General features: G+C 40.4%; 1 protein-coding gene across 5 annotated transcripts in view; it reads left to right on the forward strand.

Moving 5' to 3' along the window:
- Positions 1 to 17,151, forward strand: part of PDLIM5 (PDZ and LIM domain 5) — a 124,114-nt gene that overhangs the window by 33,078 nt on the left and 73,885 nt on the right. For all 5 annotated transcript variants that reach the window (XM_030491530.1, XM_030491531.1, XM_030491532.1 and 2 more), the window contains exon 3: positions 6,565 to 6,716. In XM_030491530.1, coding sequence (XP_030347390.1) covers positions 6,565 to 6,716 — 152 coding nt within the window. The remainder of the gene's footprint in view (positions 1 to 6,564; positions 6,717 to 17,151) is intronic.

The raw sequence follows: 17,151 nt of genomic DNA on the forward strand, positions 1-17,151 counted from the left end.
CCATTCAAGTTGATCAGTTTACTGTTGGTTGATTGAAAAATAAAGGAGCACATTTTCAAAAGGCCTGGGCATTGTGCAGTTACCCTATTTGGTAAACTTAATTTATATTTTTTAATCTTTTTCTGCATCAACCCAATCGTGTGTGAGAGTGGTTTCTACTGCAAGGTGCCTTTCCTGTTTTTAGCAGCTACTGTCCTTTTGGGACTCTTCTGTAGGTGTGTAGCTCTGTGTTTGGTGCATGCAAGGGTGGATGAAGTGGGTGTTGTGTCTGTCCATTTAAAGTGCAAAAGAAAGTTTTGGGGGTTTGGGTTTTTTGTTTGCTTGTTTGTTTTATGTGGAGGGCATTAGGTAAATATTAGAGGTTGAAATAGACTAAGAGAAAAATTTTAAGAAGAAAAAGGAGAGGGTTGAAACCATTTGTCTTTTTCCTAAAATGTGAACCCACAGCCATGCTCAGCCAAGACTTCAAACTTTGTGTTGTTTTTGTTTGACATGATTTCTGAATGTGGGACTACAGGAATATACAGCTCAACCATGTGAAAATCTATGCTGTTGTCAGAGGATGAGTAGCAGAACTGAGAATGAAATGCGAGAGATGGTTTTGTGGGTTCTTTGCTGGCAAAATGGCTAAATGCCTGTGGGCTCCCCCCATCTTTCACCACACCACAGTGAAGGAGCTGCTGCACATGGAGGGAAGGGATGAAGCAAAGCTGGAGAACCTGGGAGGACAGGCCAGGAGGCATGGGTAGCCGTCTCTGACTGGGACGGTATCTGCTTTTGGGGACCACAGCCAGACCAAGAAGTATGGTTGGTACTTCGCCTTATACTTTTTTTCCCTTACACATTGTCTTTAATGATTATTGGCGTGCTTTGAGCACTTTAGGTTACAGCTTTATAAATCAGTCAGGAAGCACCTTCAAAGTTATGGGGATAAAAAGAAGGGAAATGAAACCTAATCTAATTTTGATCCCATGCTTGATTTGGGGAAAATCTTTAGCTTATTTGCAGGACTGCCTCATAACCCCTTTTATAGCTGGTTGTGTCAGCGGTTTCCACTGCAAACCCTGCATTAACATTCTTATAACTCAGCTGTATAAACTTGATCTGGACTTTAAAATTGGTATGTACGTTCTTGATTTGGAAGCAAGTATTGAGGCTGGTGGGCTAATCTGTTGGCTATGTGAATAATATTGCTGTAGTAAAGGCTGTGAGGAATATGATACAGCTCTTAGTTTCCATTGAGTGCAGAGAAAGCTTATTTGCTACAAAGAGCAGGTGCTCGCATGGCTTCTCCCCCGCCCCTCAGAAGTGGTTAACTGGACCCTAAGTGTCCCAAACCTGTCAGGAGTCTGGAGTGTAAGCTGGGTTTTTGCTTCCTTCGCAGCAGGGAAAGAGGTGAGGAAGGGCTTTGGTGAGACACTTTGTTAGGTAAGCTGTGCTGGGGCATAACAATACCCTATCTGTGCTTGTGGTGGTCAGGTGTCAGATCCCAGTACACCATGCTGCTGCTCCTGTGAATTGCGTGGTGCTGAGGCCACCCAACAGGAAGGAGTCGGGTTCGATGTGCACAATTCATGTGAGGGAGCCTGTGCAGCTACAGAACATAGGCATGCCCCACCCACTTGGGTTTTGGCCTAAGTGTGTGTTCTCCAGAAATACAGTAAGGACTTCCTATAGAATCATACAATGGTTAGGGTTAGAAAGGACCTTAAGATCCTGCTTTCTTCTCTTGCAGTATTTCACCAAAGAGATACTTTTTAGCCTAACTTGATCTGTAAATACATTTGAGAGCACGCTGTTAAAATAGTGGCTGTTGTGCAAGGTGGTACTTTGGTCAGGTGAAATGAGGCTAGGGATAAACAAGGTAGTAACAGGTAATGAGTGTCAATATTAGCATAAAGTGTATTATGGCAGGGAGATAAAGCCCCTGTGGTCTGAATGTCTGTGTGAAAGAGCAAAAGGTTATTTGATAAAAGAGAGGTTGCCTGATTGCTTATTTTGTGACTCTGCGAAGTTTTCTTGTAATAGTCTTTCTGTACGTGGATGTGTTGTATACTTATTTAAAATACTTTTGTTATGGGGAAGGATCTTGACTGAAAGAGAAGCAAGAGTGGTAATGATAAAAAGATCATTGTCTGGTTGACTTCTGCTTTGATTATGCATGTCCGTAAACTGAATTGCTGTAGCCAACGCAGTATTGAAAGTGCTCAAGGGGTAAAATTCAAGCTGGAGGGATGTCAGGTAGCCCAGGGAGTTTTAAATTGGGAGCAATGAATTATGTTCCGAGAGAAAGTTGCAGATGACATTGAAGGATGTTTGTGTGATGGGGAGAACGTTATTTACTGTCAGGCTTTCTTTGGGAAAGTGGTTGCGATGCACTATCACGAGCTGGTTGCAGCTAGGATTGATTCAAGGCAGGCAGTGTGGAAAAGATAAAAGACAGCTTCCATCTCTTGCCAAATAGGCCTTTGTTCTATGAGTAACTGCAATTTAAGTATTTCATTTATTACTGCATAAAAGCTAAATAATGACAGTTCAAAGAAGAGATGCTTGTCAAGTTTTCTTTGTTTGTGATGTGAGGAAAAATAGACTTATTTGTTAATTAGAAATTAAGCTGTGAATACATTGATTTAGAGATAGATGCACGTGTATTTTCCTGGAAAGGAGCTTTCAAAATTAAAGCAGTCTAAAACTTAGCTCAAGAAAACGGTTGTATTCCAGTGTGTTTTGGGCTGTTTGCTTTTAAAAACCTGAGGCATAGATTGCTTATAATAATCTATGCGGAGATTACTTTTCATACCGTTGCGTTTGAAGCTCAGCCTGGATCAAGAACTGCTTTACTTTTGTTTTATCTTCATTTAAAATGTTCTTTAGGACAAAATTTGCAGCTTTTAGATTCTGATGTTTAAAACAAGAACAACCCCAAAAAATTTTTTTTGGGGGTGGGTGTCAAACAAAACTGAAAAGTAAGATTAGATGGGTGATTTTATTTATGTTTATTAGAAAGTGTCCTGAGCATCTCTGGATGGCATAGGCTGGCTTTTGGCTTTCAGCCATGAAGCTGATGGGGCTGAAAAGAGGTTTGCTGCTGGAGGCTGTGGGAGCGATTGGCCTCAGCAGGTGCCTGATCATGAAATCTCTCTCCTGCTTGACTCCCCCTCTGTCTCCAAATGAGCTTCGCAGAGTACAGAGACATGGAACTGAGTAGGAGGAAACATTTCTGGTTTGGCAATTTTGTAGCTTTGAAGTCTGCTGCGTAACATCAAAACAAAGTCCCCTTTTCTTGCAGCTGTAATTCATGCTTGATTTTAAAAACTTGCCTCATACTGTAAATACAGAATTAAGATAAGATCCGTCAAGGATTTGAAGAATCTTTGTGGTGCTGAGAAGTTAGTTTGATTCGTAGGTGGCCAGATGTATAATTTTAATGCTATATATACTCTTTTATGCATATGACTTGTTGCATTGATTACATTTGTTTGCATGTATACATTTAATAAATGTGTGTGTTAAGGCTATGCTTTTTTTCCTACTTGGAATTAAGCATTAAGGTTGGGTTTTTTTTTTTTTTTCGCTTTTGCCCATTGGTTTACTAGTTTTCTGGTATTTAAGCATAGGAAATACTGTAGTTCATTGGTGACTGATGCCAGATAATTTCACTAAGCTAAGGTTAAATTTGCAGTTGAAGAACGAAATCTCTCATATAGAGCAGGGTGGAATTGGCACAAAAATAGTAAGGATTTATAAATGTCATTTAAAAATTTCCTGTATATATTAGACCTACATATTTTTGTATCTTCTGCATCTTTTGGATTTTTCAAAATCTGGGTGAGGGGAAAAAAAGACATAAATGGAACTTCCATTGTGACAAGGAATATGGGAAATCTTTCTTTTAGCTTTGGTTCACATATGTACACAGTATGTGTATATGTGATCCCTGTAGCATCTGTGAATTTATTGTTTGTAATGCACATTTACAGAGTCTGAGAAGTGTCAAAACTGAGGCTTCCAGATTGTGTATGTCTGCAGTCTGGAAAAGATCCTTAATTATCTCAAACGTTCTAATTCTTCCTGCTGTGTTAAGTGTAGAAGTTTGCTTATTTTTATATACCTGTTCTTGTGATTATATTCCTTTTGCATCTGTGGTAAAACTCTGCCCTTGTAGCTTGAGTCCCACTTCATTATAGGTGCTTCACAAGCCAAGGATGCTGACTGGTACTCCCAGGGAAGGCTTACGCTCTGGCTGAGATTTCCTAGAACTATCAAGTTCACCTCTCTTGGTTAGTCAGATCTCTTATCCAAAATCAGTAGGTGTTACTTGGAGGTCTTATCCACTGTATCTAGATAAAGTGATTACTGCTCTGGCATCCCTCTTCACGCCCTTGTCCAGTAATTTGTTTGTTCAGATGGGTCTGTGACAGCCTCACCTACCAGGCAGATTCAGTCTCCTGCCTGCGGGGCAGGCCTCATGGACACAGCCAGGGCCTTGTCATACTTCTCAGGACCTCTCTGCTCTTTTCCTCATTTCTAGGGTTCACTTTCCAGCCATATTTTTAAGGGATTTTCGGCCTGGGGTTTTGCTGAAATGGTTATATAGCTCTCTCCTATTTGTGCTTACAAAAAGCTTCATTCCCAGTAGGCAACAGTTTAAGATTGAAAGACTCTTGAAAGTCAGATGGTTAGTTATAGGTTGTTGGTGTGTTGGCCACCAGAATTGAGGAGAAAAACCAAACAACAGTTGTGGGTGGGTTAGTTGTTTGTTCATTTTTAATTTATTAATTTGTTTTATTTTATAATTCTGTGGATGGTAAACCCATCCCTCCACGAAAATAGTTACCCTGAAGCCTGCTTTTAAAGTCTTACTGCTGAATATGTATAGGTTGCTATTTTTTAATCACAAATTATAGAGTGTGAGCATCACGCATATTTGCATACATTCAGAGGAGGGTGAATTTTGTTCATTTGGGGAGTCCAATCACAAAGCACAGTGATCCAACTGACCTTTGGCTTTTAGCACCCTTACGTTCCTTTTCCTTTTCCAGACCTTGCTAACAAATGTCAGCATGCTGTAATGTATCAGTTTAGGGATCTGTTTATGGCAGGTTCCCCCCCTCACGCAAAGGTTTGAGGAGCTTCCCTATAAATAGATGTGTTGGTCATAGCTTTCTATATGCTTGTGGGGATCCCTGATCTGTTTTTTATAGTAACCAGGTCTCGTAGTTCAGAATTTGGGTATGAACACCAAATTTTGGAGGAATTTTGGCTTTGTCGTTGCAGCCTTTTGTAAAAGGATGCACTATACAAGTTGTAATTCTTACAAATTTAGCAAGACAGAGATGAAAGCTTTCCTTCAGCCTCCCTTTGAGAAGTCACTTGCTAGAGCGCAATTGTGGCCCAAGGCAAGCTCCACTTTTGGAAATACAAGTGAAGTAATTCTGCTGTTTGCAGCAGCTCCCTAAAACCATAGCAGTTTCTTCAAGGAATGGAACATACTCATGCTTGCAGGCAAAGGAAAGACTTGTGAAGTTTTGCATGCACAGCACAAGCAGCTACAGCTTCTCTGCTGTAACACAAGAAATACCTCTGCAGACAAAAAGGGAATTTGCACCATCCAGGACTGCTCTTTGTGGCCACCTGTAAAATGATCAGCAGATTGAGAACCAGGCATATAAATCAGAGCGTAGATCTTACCATATGTTGCTTTATTTCTGCTCTATTTCTGTTCTTGGGGATAAAGCTAGTTGAAATTCAGTGGCATCAAATGAAAAAATTACTTTATTGTTCAATTGGGGTCAATAATGTGAACTTTTACAAAGGTTTCTGTTGCAAGATCATTTCATTCAAGTGGACCAAAGTTGCTTGAACTGAAGTTTGGCAGTGACCTTGATCAAAGAGGCAGACTGCTCAACAGACCTTTCTTATTCTGGTCTGAATATACTGAGGGTTGCTGGGGCTATAAACCTACTGAGAGAAAGGCAAAACTAAGCCCTGTGACTGGTCTGTCTGTGATGTTGAACTTCTGACTTTCTAGTAGTTGTGGCTGTGGAAAAGTCAGCTTCACTGTTAATAGAGTTGTCTACACACATGACCAGTCATCGACAAATAAATGATCTTTGAAGAGATTGTTTAGATGGAAAATCTGGAATGGAAAAAGCTGGTTTACAGCCATCATCTCTCCTCTTGTGCTAAAAGTTTCATATATGAAGAGAGAAGAGGCTGAAACTTGGCATCCAGGAAACTCTGTGCCAATCGCTGCTTGTGTCTCTTGGTGAATGTGCACAGCTTCCAGCTAGTAAAGTAGAAGTGGGGTTGATTTTGAATAACAGGCAATACTTTTCCTGTCATTCAAGAAATAAGAACAAGAGCCTATAACTATTGCTTCACCAGAAAGATAGTGCAGCAACTTTCACAGGGACATACTCACAAAGGAAAAAAGATATCCCTCCCTCGCCCTCCCCCCTTTCTCTGAAACGGTGCTATGAATAAGATACTGTGATCCTGTAATCAGAGAATAGAGACATAAACTATCCAACTTTCTCACTTACTGTTCTTGCAATATTTCAGCTTAATGATGGTGGCAAGGCAGCCCGAGCACACGTGGGGATAGGTGATGTGGTTCTCACCATTGATGGGATAAGCACGGACGGGATGACTCATCTAGAAGCGCAAAACAAGATCAAGGCATGTACAGGCAATTTGAACATGACTCTGCAAAGGTAAGATACCTGTTTAAAAAAAAATAAAAAGAAAAAGAGAATTAATAATCTTTGTAACAGTTGTTTGGAGGATAAAACCATGTAAGTGGTTTGGCAAAGTGCATGGAGTTAAGTGCCCATGACTGAAGGATATTCTTCTGTAGCCTGAAATGTGTCTTGATTTATCACATTTTAGAAAACTTATTATGTTATGTGAGTTGAGAAAGATCTTTTCCAACGTTCTGTCACGGGCTTTATGTTGAATGAAGTCTAGTTCCTCTTCCTTTTGAGCTTCAGTTCTGTTAACACTTGTTTCATTAAAAACAGATATTATCTTTTTCCCTCCCCTTCCCCTGACTGACTAGGGTCACTTCCTTTTTGGGTCAGGTGCTACATAGTCATTTTTACTGGCAAATAGAGTGATGGATTTGGACAGTTAGCCCCTGAGTTACATGGATTAGAATACTGCAGTTTATAGTCATGAAGAGATAATTCTGAAGCAATACTACTGCTTCACAAAGTAACAGCCTTCTTTTGTTAATTGCAGTGTCTACTATAGCAGTTACAGCCTGGTCCAGTCTCATTCCTGAAATGTACAGTTTATTGAATATCAGCATACCTCTGTTAGCCTGGGATTATGTTTTGGGAGGGGTTGGAAGAAGGACAGGATGCTCATGTGTGGGTTATTGGAACTGAAGCAGGAAGAGCAGCAGCACAAGCAAGAAATTCCTTCAAGCTCTCAAGAGTCTCCCAGAGCTAAATATTGGCTTTTATTAGAAGACTGTTTTTATTTAATGATGTGAGTGAGCATCCTGGAGGAGGATTGGCCTCTGAAGCCATCACATAATGAGAACCATCTTTTCTTGTTATCAAAGAAAACAACAGCGCTTGTACCCTGTGATTGCTGTTTGTGCCTGCCTTCAGCAGTGCAAAGTTCCTCAATGAGTGTTGGTTGACTATAACTATGTTTCTTCACCAGTTACTATATTTCCTGGTAAATAATCCTGCATTTAACAAAAGGACCACCTCTCTCTGAGGTTACAAGAGTTAAAGACTCTTGGTACAAGAGTTAAAGAGATGACAAATGTCCAGCTCTCCAGGGTGGTGGTGCTTGTTCCCAGTCCTAAGTGATGTGTAGTTGAATGGTTGTGTGAGTGCTTTCTTCTCTAATAGGCTACAGCTCAGCCCTACTTGTTGTTTCTTGTTTTTCCTGTTGTCCTTCTGTGCTTTGGTACTTAGCTACCCTTAATAAGGGATTCCCTTTGTTTAGTCTGTGAGGAAAGTATTTTGTGGTGTGGTTCATGCCTAGGGCATCTTCTTGAGTGAAACTTGTAAAGGTGGCATTAGAAGTTTCTTGATGAACAAAGGTGTTATACCAAGTGATATACACATAGTATCTAGTGTGTCACTTGCTCTTCTATCTCCCGACGAGGCAGGCAGGTCGTTTAGAAATGCACTTTCCAGGAGCCCACTGAGTCACTCCAGCAGGCAGCTGGGAGTGTGGGGGTTTGGCCCATATTCTCCCATCATCACAGATTGATGGGCAGGGTTAATATCAGATATAGGAAAGGAATAGCAGGTGTGTCCCAGTCAGGCAATAACTTGTCTGAGGCTGCTTCTGGTTGGGTGCAGGGATGAGTGGCTTGAAAATCAAATTAATCATGAGTTAGCCTGGTCCCCTCCTGTTCTCACCCTTCCTGCCCAGTGTAGAATCTGACTCACCAGCATCTGCTACCTGACAGCTGAGGGCTAAGTCAGGATCAGACTAGCAGAGATCAAAGAAATAGCATCTGGGGGTAGGACAGATGTCCTCTCTTGCAGCTCTGCCAGTCTGCAGTGCCATTGTCTCAGCCGTTTTGATTTCTGCCTATATCCCATGAAACCAAAGCTGTGGACAGTGCTCTCCTTGCTCCTCTGCTTGTGAAAACTTCCTTGCTCAGATTGCTGTTGAGCAGGAGATTTGCTTTGGTTGTTTATTTGTTCTTTACAGCCTGAAAGAAAGTGCCTCTTGGGAGTCAGGCTGGATCATGCCAATTGCAGAGGCTGGCTGCACATGAGAAGGGTGACTTGAGAATATAAACATGGTGGCAAGATAAAGCACTTTAATATTAAGGGATCTCCATAATTATATTCTTCTGTTCCTGCCTCTTCTCTCAAAACAAACCCAAACTAAATAAAATATTTGGCTGTTGTTGTTCACATGCAAGATTAAAGAGATGCTGTCAATATGAAACAATGTTGGCCTTCAAATTATGAGTTGGTGCCATAGATAGGAAAATCTAAGGCATCTTACTTGAGTTTCACTGCTTTTAATTATCTTTAGGGATTTTTACACTTCTGTGAGCTTTTTATCTCCTTCCTCATGGACTACTGGTAGTCTGTGAACTACAATGCAAGAATCTTGAGGTTAGTCTTGAAAGAATATATAAATCCTTAGATACTGCCGGATTTGCTGCTGCTTTAAAGGAATACAATGGTCAGTTGGTTAGTGGTGTTACCTTGAGGTACAAGAAAATTGGGAGGGCATTATGGCTTGAGCTAATGGCTTTTTCACTGTGAGCATGTCCATGTGGCGTCTTAAGAAAGATCTGAAAGAACTCAGTTTGGTCAGTCAGGGGAACCAGAACATATTTTGTAAGTTCAATATAGTACATGTTTAGTGGTAGCACAGAGTAACCTTTATTCACGATAAATTGTAGAAGTACTGTGTAGCCATCTGCGGATGCCTGCTTTGCTCTTCATCAGTTATAATTTATCACATGTTCATGTGGAATATGTAGAAATTAATATAGACTTAAGTGTAATGTGAAGGTAATATGGGTTAAGAATGCTGGGTATGCCGTCAGCCTCATGGCATGTCAGAGAAGTGGCTGGCTGTGCTGTTTGCTGGGGAGGGATTAACCAAAACAATCAGTAGTTACTTGAAAAAGAAACAGGGTCTTGCTCTGGCTCTGTGTGTGTTGTGAAGGATGAAAGTTGATAGTTGGTAGGAAAGGAGTGGTACATCCTAGGGATTAGTAAGCCATTGAACCTGAGTGGTCACATTTGAGGTTGGTGGGCTCCAGCATCCCAGTTTGCACAGTGGCCAGGGCATGGCGACAGCTTGCCTTTTAAAAGATACAAAGGAAACTTCATGAGTCTACATGGCAAAGGAAAAAGAGGCAATTCTTCATTATCAGCTTCCTTATTATAAATATTTTAACTTGACGTGCTTTTGTACTGCTGGTCAGGCTTTCACTTGACTTCCTCTATTCTGTATGTGCAAACTGGAAAAAATAAAATTAAGAGAAACAACATAAGGGACAAGTAGCTGCTTGCCTGGGAGGTTGGAAGGGATATTTAAACCAATGTCTTCAAAAATTTTACTTACAGGTTTTATGTGGTATATTTATGGAGGCGGATATGTATGTACCTCTTGTGGAAAACCAGTTCAGGTGTTTTGTAACTTTTAAAGAATGTTGGCAAAATATTTGAAGGGAGAATAAAAGCTCCCCTTTTTCCTGTGTAAGGCAATATCACAGCTTGTTTTTTATAAAATATGGAATTGGTCTATGCCCCTGAAAGAACTGGAACTGCAGCTGTCGCAATTGCAAGTCCACTTTGCTTGGAGATTGCTTAAATACAAATAGATAAAATAGATGTAGTAGGTGCCTAATATACACATGTGTTGGCACGTATTTTCAGGTATATGTCTTTAAAATTAATTAGTTCTGTAAACAAGTCTCATTGCTTAGTACGAAGGTTATGTTGTTTTTAAATTGTGAAATAAAGTTCTAATTTTGGCATGTAATTTGCTCATTTTTCTTACTGAATATGTCCCAAAAATATGGAGTGTGTTTTTCTTTCTTTTTAATTTTTTGACCTGCAATTTTAGCTTCTTGATAGGGGGCTGGGGTTTTTTTGCTGGTTTTCTTCGGGTTTTTTGTTATTGTTGTTTCCCCTCCCTTGGGAAATTTTTTTGCATGCATTCCTTCTGCCTGGAGATCTTGCTCTTTTGCACCCCACTATTTTATTTTCAGTTAAAGCCCTTTCCTGGTTCCCATGAGGTCAGATGGAAACCAGATGCTCGCTTTTTGGATGTGTTTTCAAGTTCAGTAACTTAGTATGGGCTTCCATAAATAAATCTGTAAGTTGCTGAACAGCTAACAGCCACCACCTATTTTTTAAATATTATCTTTGGGGACTGTTTCTCCAGACTCCTGACTTAATGATTCTTTGGAAGTGAGAAAGATAAAGAATTGTGTATTTCTACTGTTGTATTAGATCATGATACCTATGAAACTTCTGGGGAAAGTGTCAGTGAGCAATCAGGGATGAAAATAATACAGAAAAGCCTACAAAATTGGTTTGGTTTTGTAATATAGAACTTATTTACCTCTGTTTCATAAAACAGATCTGCACAGCTATGGTGTGCTTTGTAAGGAAATTTCTTTTACCTCTTCTTATGAATTTAGTCATTTAGAACAAAAGGCATTGGGATCGCTTGGCTTGGGAAGTGAAAGGCAGATTCTCAAGGATGTTTACCTCTCTCTTGCTATGTTATGGTGCTTCAGAAATCTTCCTGGGTACAGTAGGTCAGCAGTGAGCAGTTACTGCAATTCTGCATCCAGCTCTTCAGTTGATGACTTAATGGCTTAAAAGCACAGGGTTGCCCAAGTGTCACAGGTGAGGCCAGGGCCTGCTGGGTATTTTTGATGTCCATGTTGAGAAATCTTGGAGCCAGAATTCAGAAGAGCCTTAACTTACCATCTCTGCAGTTGGTAAACTCTAGTGTTAAAAACCATGACACTTTATCTGCCTGCCTGAATATGAATCTTACCGTACTGTTCTCCCTCATCTCTCTGGTTTTTCTTTCAGGAAACAAAGTCTAGACTTGTAGCTGAAGAACAGCTGAAATTCTCATGATTTGAGTTGGGGTAATAGAGAAAAAATGTTATGGATCATTTGATTTCTATTTTCCGAGGTCATTTTTAAAGCTATCCAATTCAGAAAGGGGTTTCTGCAGCAAGACTAGCTCAATATGCTTTTTACTTACTATTTTTATTGTTCCCAGTCTTGCTTTTATTAGAAAATAATATAACAGTATTACCATTTATTGCATTTAGAATCCTGCTCAGCTTTGGAATCGCAAAGGAGGAAGAGCATTTGCTGCATGAGGAATGTGTGTTCTGACAAAATGGATGCTCTTGTTCCCTTTTTGAAGATGGGGAAGTGAGGCACTTAATAGACCAGCTTTTAAGAGACTGGAGCCCTTTGTTCCTCAGTTGTTGATATATTTACATAGTGTAGGTTAGCTGTAATCTATTTAGTTTCTCAAAAATAAAAACCAGCAGTGCAGGAAATGGCACCATGGATCCCAAGAGCCAGCCTTAGTCACTGTTACAGGGGGATCTGAAGTCCTGAAATTCATTGCCTGTGTAGAAAACAGCATAGCTGTGAAATCAAATGGCAGGAGAGGCTATTACAGTAAAAATAAGAGGAGCAAGCAGAATACAAGAATAGAAAGGATTTCGATCTATTAACAATCAGGCTTCACTTTGGATGATGGTTAAAACTCATGCTTTCAGGTTTATGAGTCATGGGTTCCTTGGGGCGGATATCTTGTTTCCATAAACCATATAAGGATGAGCTTTAAGAAAGCTATGATAAGAATGCATTCGGAAGTCTGATTTTTCTCCAACTTTGGTTTACTAGTCATCATCGTTTCCCTTACATAGGCATTTTGACTTTAGTTTTGGTTTTAGTGATTTGCTTTTTCTAGCTCATAGAAGAAGGTTGATTGTCCTGTGCCAGTTGAACAGAGGCAATAAATGAGTTGAAAGCATCACAGCTTCAGAGTAATTTTTTCCTAGATCTGGACATAATTTTTTTTTCCCTGGAATTATGTTTTTCTTGTAATATTAATTCTTGCATAACTTTTCAGGGATGTCAAGACTGAGTGTTGGATGAGGTTCATTTCTCTCCTTTAGCAATGTCTCAGCTTTCAGGTGGTGGCTATTCCAGGTAGCTCACTCAGTGGAGCCTTATACAGCCCTGTGAGACTTTAAGCATTCCTGTTGAACTTTTTATATTAACCACAGATCCTTCTGAAAGTTTCAGTAGAAAATGCTTAACATATTTCTGATCTGTTGCTGGTCTAAATGGTCGTGGCCCCCTCCCTGCCAGCATTTCAGTGACGTGAAGCCTTAAAACTCTCTGGTGAACTTTTCTTAGGAAAAAAGAATCAGTTTTCAAAGTTTTCGTTAGCCTGTAAGCTCACAGCAGTAGAGGTTTGAGGAATGAATCTAACCAGCTTTATAATGCAGGTATGGATTTATTATGCTCTGCATATTAAAACTCTTGTTTTATTTGTTAACATATTTTTTGGAATTGCATGTTTCCAAAGAAGCGTTCAGGTTACAAAACCAAGTGTGCAGAAATAGGAAAATGTGGTAATGGAGAAGTCTCCATTAAAACCAAAACTATATCACTTAAGGCTGCAGACGAGGGCTTTCATGACCAAGCAAGGAAAGTAGTAAGGTGAAGTAAGTAATATGGCCCTCAGAATTTTTTGGTTGAAATATATGGTGACTTGTTCTGCAGTCCCCCTCATGATCTCTGAAATCTCTATTTCAGCAGCACTTAACTCACATGTGTTCAGAAGTTTTTGCTGAGGGTGTGGAAGGGCAAGAGAGCTGTGTCAGTGGGGCTGTAATGGGGGTTCAGCCTGGAAGGCGGATAGGTGGATGTGAATATTTGTATCGCGTGCTGGCACTGGGAGCTGTTTTCATTATGGAAGTGTAAAGGCCCATGTGTGCATCTGGTGTGGGGTTGTCTGTCCTGTCAGACCCTCATCCTGGTGCTTTGGCGTTTGCTCTGTGGTGTGGGGCTGAGAAATGCAACACAGAACTGGGGCTTGTCCAGCCCGCTGCGCTCAGTGGATGATGTTCGATGTGTAGCTCATTGAGGAGGAGGTGATTCAAGGTGGCGTGCCTTGTGGCATCAGGGTTGCCAGGTGCTTTTGCCAGCCTGCCCATTGGGCCTGGAAGGAACCTGACCTGCAGGACCAATGCTGCTGTGTGATTTGCAGTAACAGGGTGCTGCTGAGAAAGCTGCTTCTTATCTGCAAATTTGCAGGATCTGTGTCTGAGCCAGCGTTTTTTTGAAAGTAAATCCTGTGAGCTCTGTGCAGGCTCTTCAAATTCCTGTGAGCTCTGTGAAGGCCAGCTTCAGGATGTGGAGGTGAGGCATTGCAGGTCTGGAGTCTGGCAGTTTCACCTCTCTTGGCTCTGCTGGTGATGGTGTTGTATTGAAGGCTTCCTTCTCTCCTCAGAGCGTGGGCTGGTGCCTTCCCTGACCACATCTGAAGCTGCAACTGCTAGTGTGTGCCTAAGGTGCAGGGTGACAGCTGACCCAAACCCTCCCAAGCTAACCCTTGCATCTTAACAAGAGCTTTTCTAAAGCTGTGAAGGGGTTTTGCCTGTGCCTTTTTATTCTGTACATTGCAGTGCAAGCAACTGAGTCATCTTCAGTCCTCCTGTTTTATCTGGCTTTGAAATTAAGCAGCATTGGGTAAAACATTATCCAAAGAATTCAAAGCTAATGAATGATGCTGGTTTCTTCTTTGCACGCAAAGGTGTCTTGGTATAAAAGTATATGGGATTGTCGGGGGTTTTTTTGTTAACTGGAAGCAAGGCAGAAAGCTTTTGCCCCTAATTCAGCTGCTGAACAGGTTTTGCTAGCTAAGCCATGCTTTTGGAAAGCCTGCCCACAAACTGAATAAATGGAAGGGTACAACTCTTGCTTCCAGCTGGAATTCAGATTCTACTGTTGCGCACAGCACTTTGCTGCACGTCAGCTAGCAATTAGGTGAACCACAAAACATGCTGCAGCTGAGCGAACCTGACAAACTAAAGACTTGCCTGGAAGTTCAAAGGAGAGTTGCTAGGATGAAGATGGAAGGTTGCAGCCTAAAAATGGAATTCAGTGACCCTGCAGGATCATTCCTACCCATCTGCCAGGGAAATGGGTGGGAGTCAGGGATAGTTAAGCAATAGCTGCTTTCATCACATTGTGTTCTTAGAGCCTTCCTGGGGATCCTAAGAGCTGCAAAAGATGAGGATTTGTAAAGGCTGTTCAGTTTCTTGAGGTTGATAGAGTATATAACATAGGAATCCAAATATAGTAGTAAATATATATAGTAGACAATGTCAGGTGCTGATCATAGATCATTATTTTCAGAGTGTCAAAATGTTTCATTCAACTTTAGGTTTAAAGACACTCTTTACTTCAATTTCCCTCCCCACCACCACTAATACCACCACAGAAGAAAATGAAACAAAGGAGCAGCCCTGGAATTAAGCATGTAACACGTGAGGGTTGAGGAAACATGAAATGTGTGTAGGTTTTGTGATTTATTTATTTTTTTAATTAGTTTATTTTTAGTTTGCTTGCCCCCAGGGCAAAATAGAATCTCTGAGTTGCAGCAGTTGTGGCAAATTTATCATTATGCTGTTGCGGTTTTGTCTGCATATAGTGTCCTGGCGGGCTGAACCAGAGGGCAGCCAGATTAGGAGGATATTTCAAAACTCCATTTTCATATTGTATGAAAATAAGGAGGCCAACATAAAGTAATTTCCTCTCACAAGCTGGGAGCCTGTGAGTTCAATTTGGGATAAATTTTCAGGATTCCTGCCCTCATAGTTCAAGTCCTCAATGGAATAAGGGCTGGCCAGTTGAAAGGCTGCTTGGGACGATAGCTCAGATGTTATAGATATGTAGAGCCATATAAGCTGCTGGGTGGGAAGCGAGTTGGGGTGTCATTATTTGAAGGGTAGTGAGTGCTTGTGGGAGGAGATTTGCAAGTCTTGTGTAATCTGAGAGTCCCTCACTGAAAATGCAGGGAGAAAGAGTTGGATCCCCTAAGTCTCCACCTGTTTGCAATGGATCAAGTGGTAACTAAAGGGCCTAACCAGTGAGAAACGTCTGTGCCTTTGCTTTGTACAAGTCGTTGCATAGCACAGACATCTGATGAATACAGCAAAATCTAATTCTGAACTTTGTCTCTTTTTTTTTTTTTGAATTGCTTGTTTTCAGAGGGAAGTAAAGATTTTTTTTTTTTAAATTATTATTTTTCAAAGTGATGAAAGGAATTTCTATATATTGACCCTATAGATGTTTGCTGTAAGGTCTGAAACGATGCATATCTTTCAGATATGCTGGGACTAGCCAAAGAGTAGATGTTTATCATCTGTTGTTATTACATGAACTGTATTCTTTAATTCCTACATTTATGATATGAAAATAATTGCTTTCTGTTATAGCTCTGCTATAAGGATTAAACAACTCTGATGATGGTGACTAGTGTTCCTAGGAGTTTGACCATTGCCTGACAGTAATCTGCAGGATACAAATGCCTCAAGTTAGTATTGCTCCTCTTTAAAGTTGGTTTACATTCCCAGTGTTGAAAAGCTTTTTCACTGCTGTCGAAGAGTGGAAGAAGAACATGCGATACATGCTCAAACATCCCCACTTTGAAGAGGTGTAATTCTTCCTTAAGCAATCTTTAATAGCATAGATGCTTCTTAGTAGATTGGATTTATTTCAAAACCATTAAATACATGTATTTTAGGAATGTGGGAACAGAACTAAGCTAATAAGTATTATGGAAGTCTAAAAAATCTCTTGAAAACCACAGGAGCTAGTTTTGCTGACTGTTGGTATCTATGTGTTGTGCAATAAAACTCCTATTTAATAGAAAGAAATGCTAGCTTCCTACATGAGGGGAAGGTCTCAGCTGACAGTGCAGTACCAAATCAGTCTTTCTGGTGTCATATCCCAGAAGGGCTACACCACTGTTCTCAAGACCTGTAGTGGCTGTAGAAGTTTGCTCCATGTGCTTTTTATTTTTCCTTATCTCTCTTGCTTACACAGATGATGCTGAAAGGCGTGCTGAGGTTCTTCAGGGCATGTGGGGTGCGTATGTGGTGTTGGTTTATGGTTTTGGATGACTGATAGGCAAGCAATATTGTTTGCTCTTAATGTGATTTCCTGAATTTTAGTTATTCTGAGGAAAAGGTTCATAGCTGTGTTTCAGGAAGGTCTTTTGGTAACTCTCTTCCTCCCATTCAGAAATAATCCTCACAGGGAGATTTTGTTTTGTTTTCTTTAATGAGTTATAGCAAGCCATCAGAAAAGTGATATTCTCAGGATTTTGTTGTATTTTGTTTCATTTGAAGTGATTTTCATGGAGTATTATTCTCCAGGAGGCCTTTTATGCCATTCTGGATATAATTTCCTTATTTTCTAATGGACTTCCAGTGTATTCAGGGTGACAGTTACTGATACTCCATAAGCACTGAAGCATGATACAGCAAAATATTGTTTTGTTTCCTTAATAATATTATCTACTGTGTATGGCAGCTAATTAAAGCTTTTTTCTAAGATGCTATATTAGTTGCAAAATGTGTTCCACTCA

The sequence above is a fragment of the Strigops habroptila genome, chromosome 7 (assembly GCF_004027225.2).
Source record: "Strigops habroptila isolate Jane chromosome 7, bStrHab1.2.pri, whole genome shotgun sequence".
In the NCBI taxonomy this organism is placed as follows: Eukaryota; Metazoa; Chordata; class Aves; order Psittaciformes; family Psittacidae; genus Strigops; species Strigops habroptila.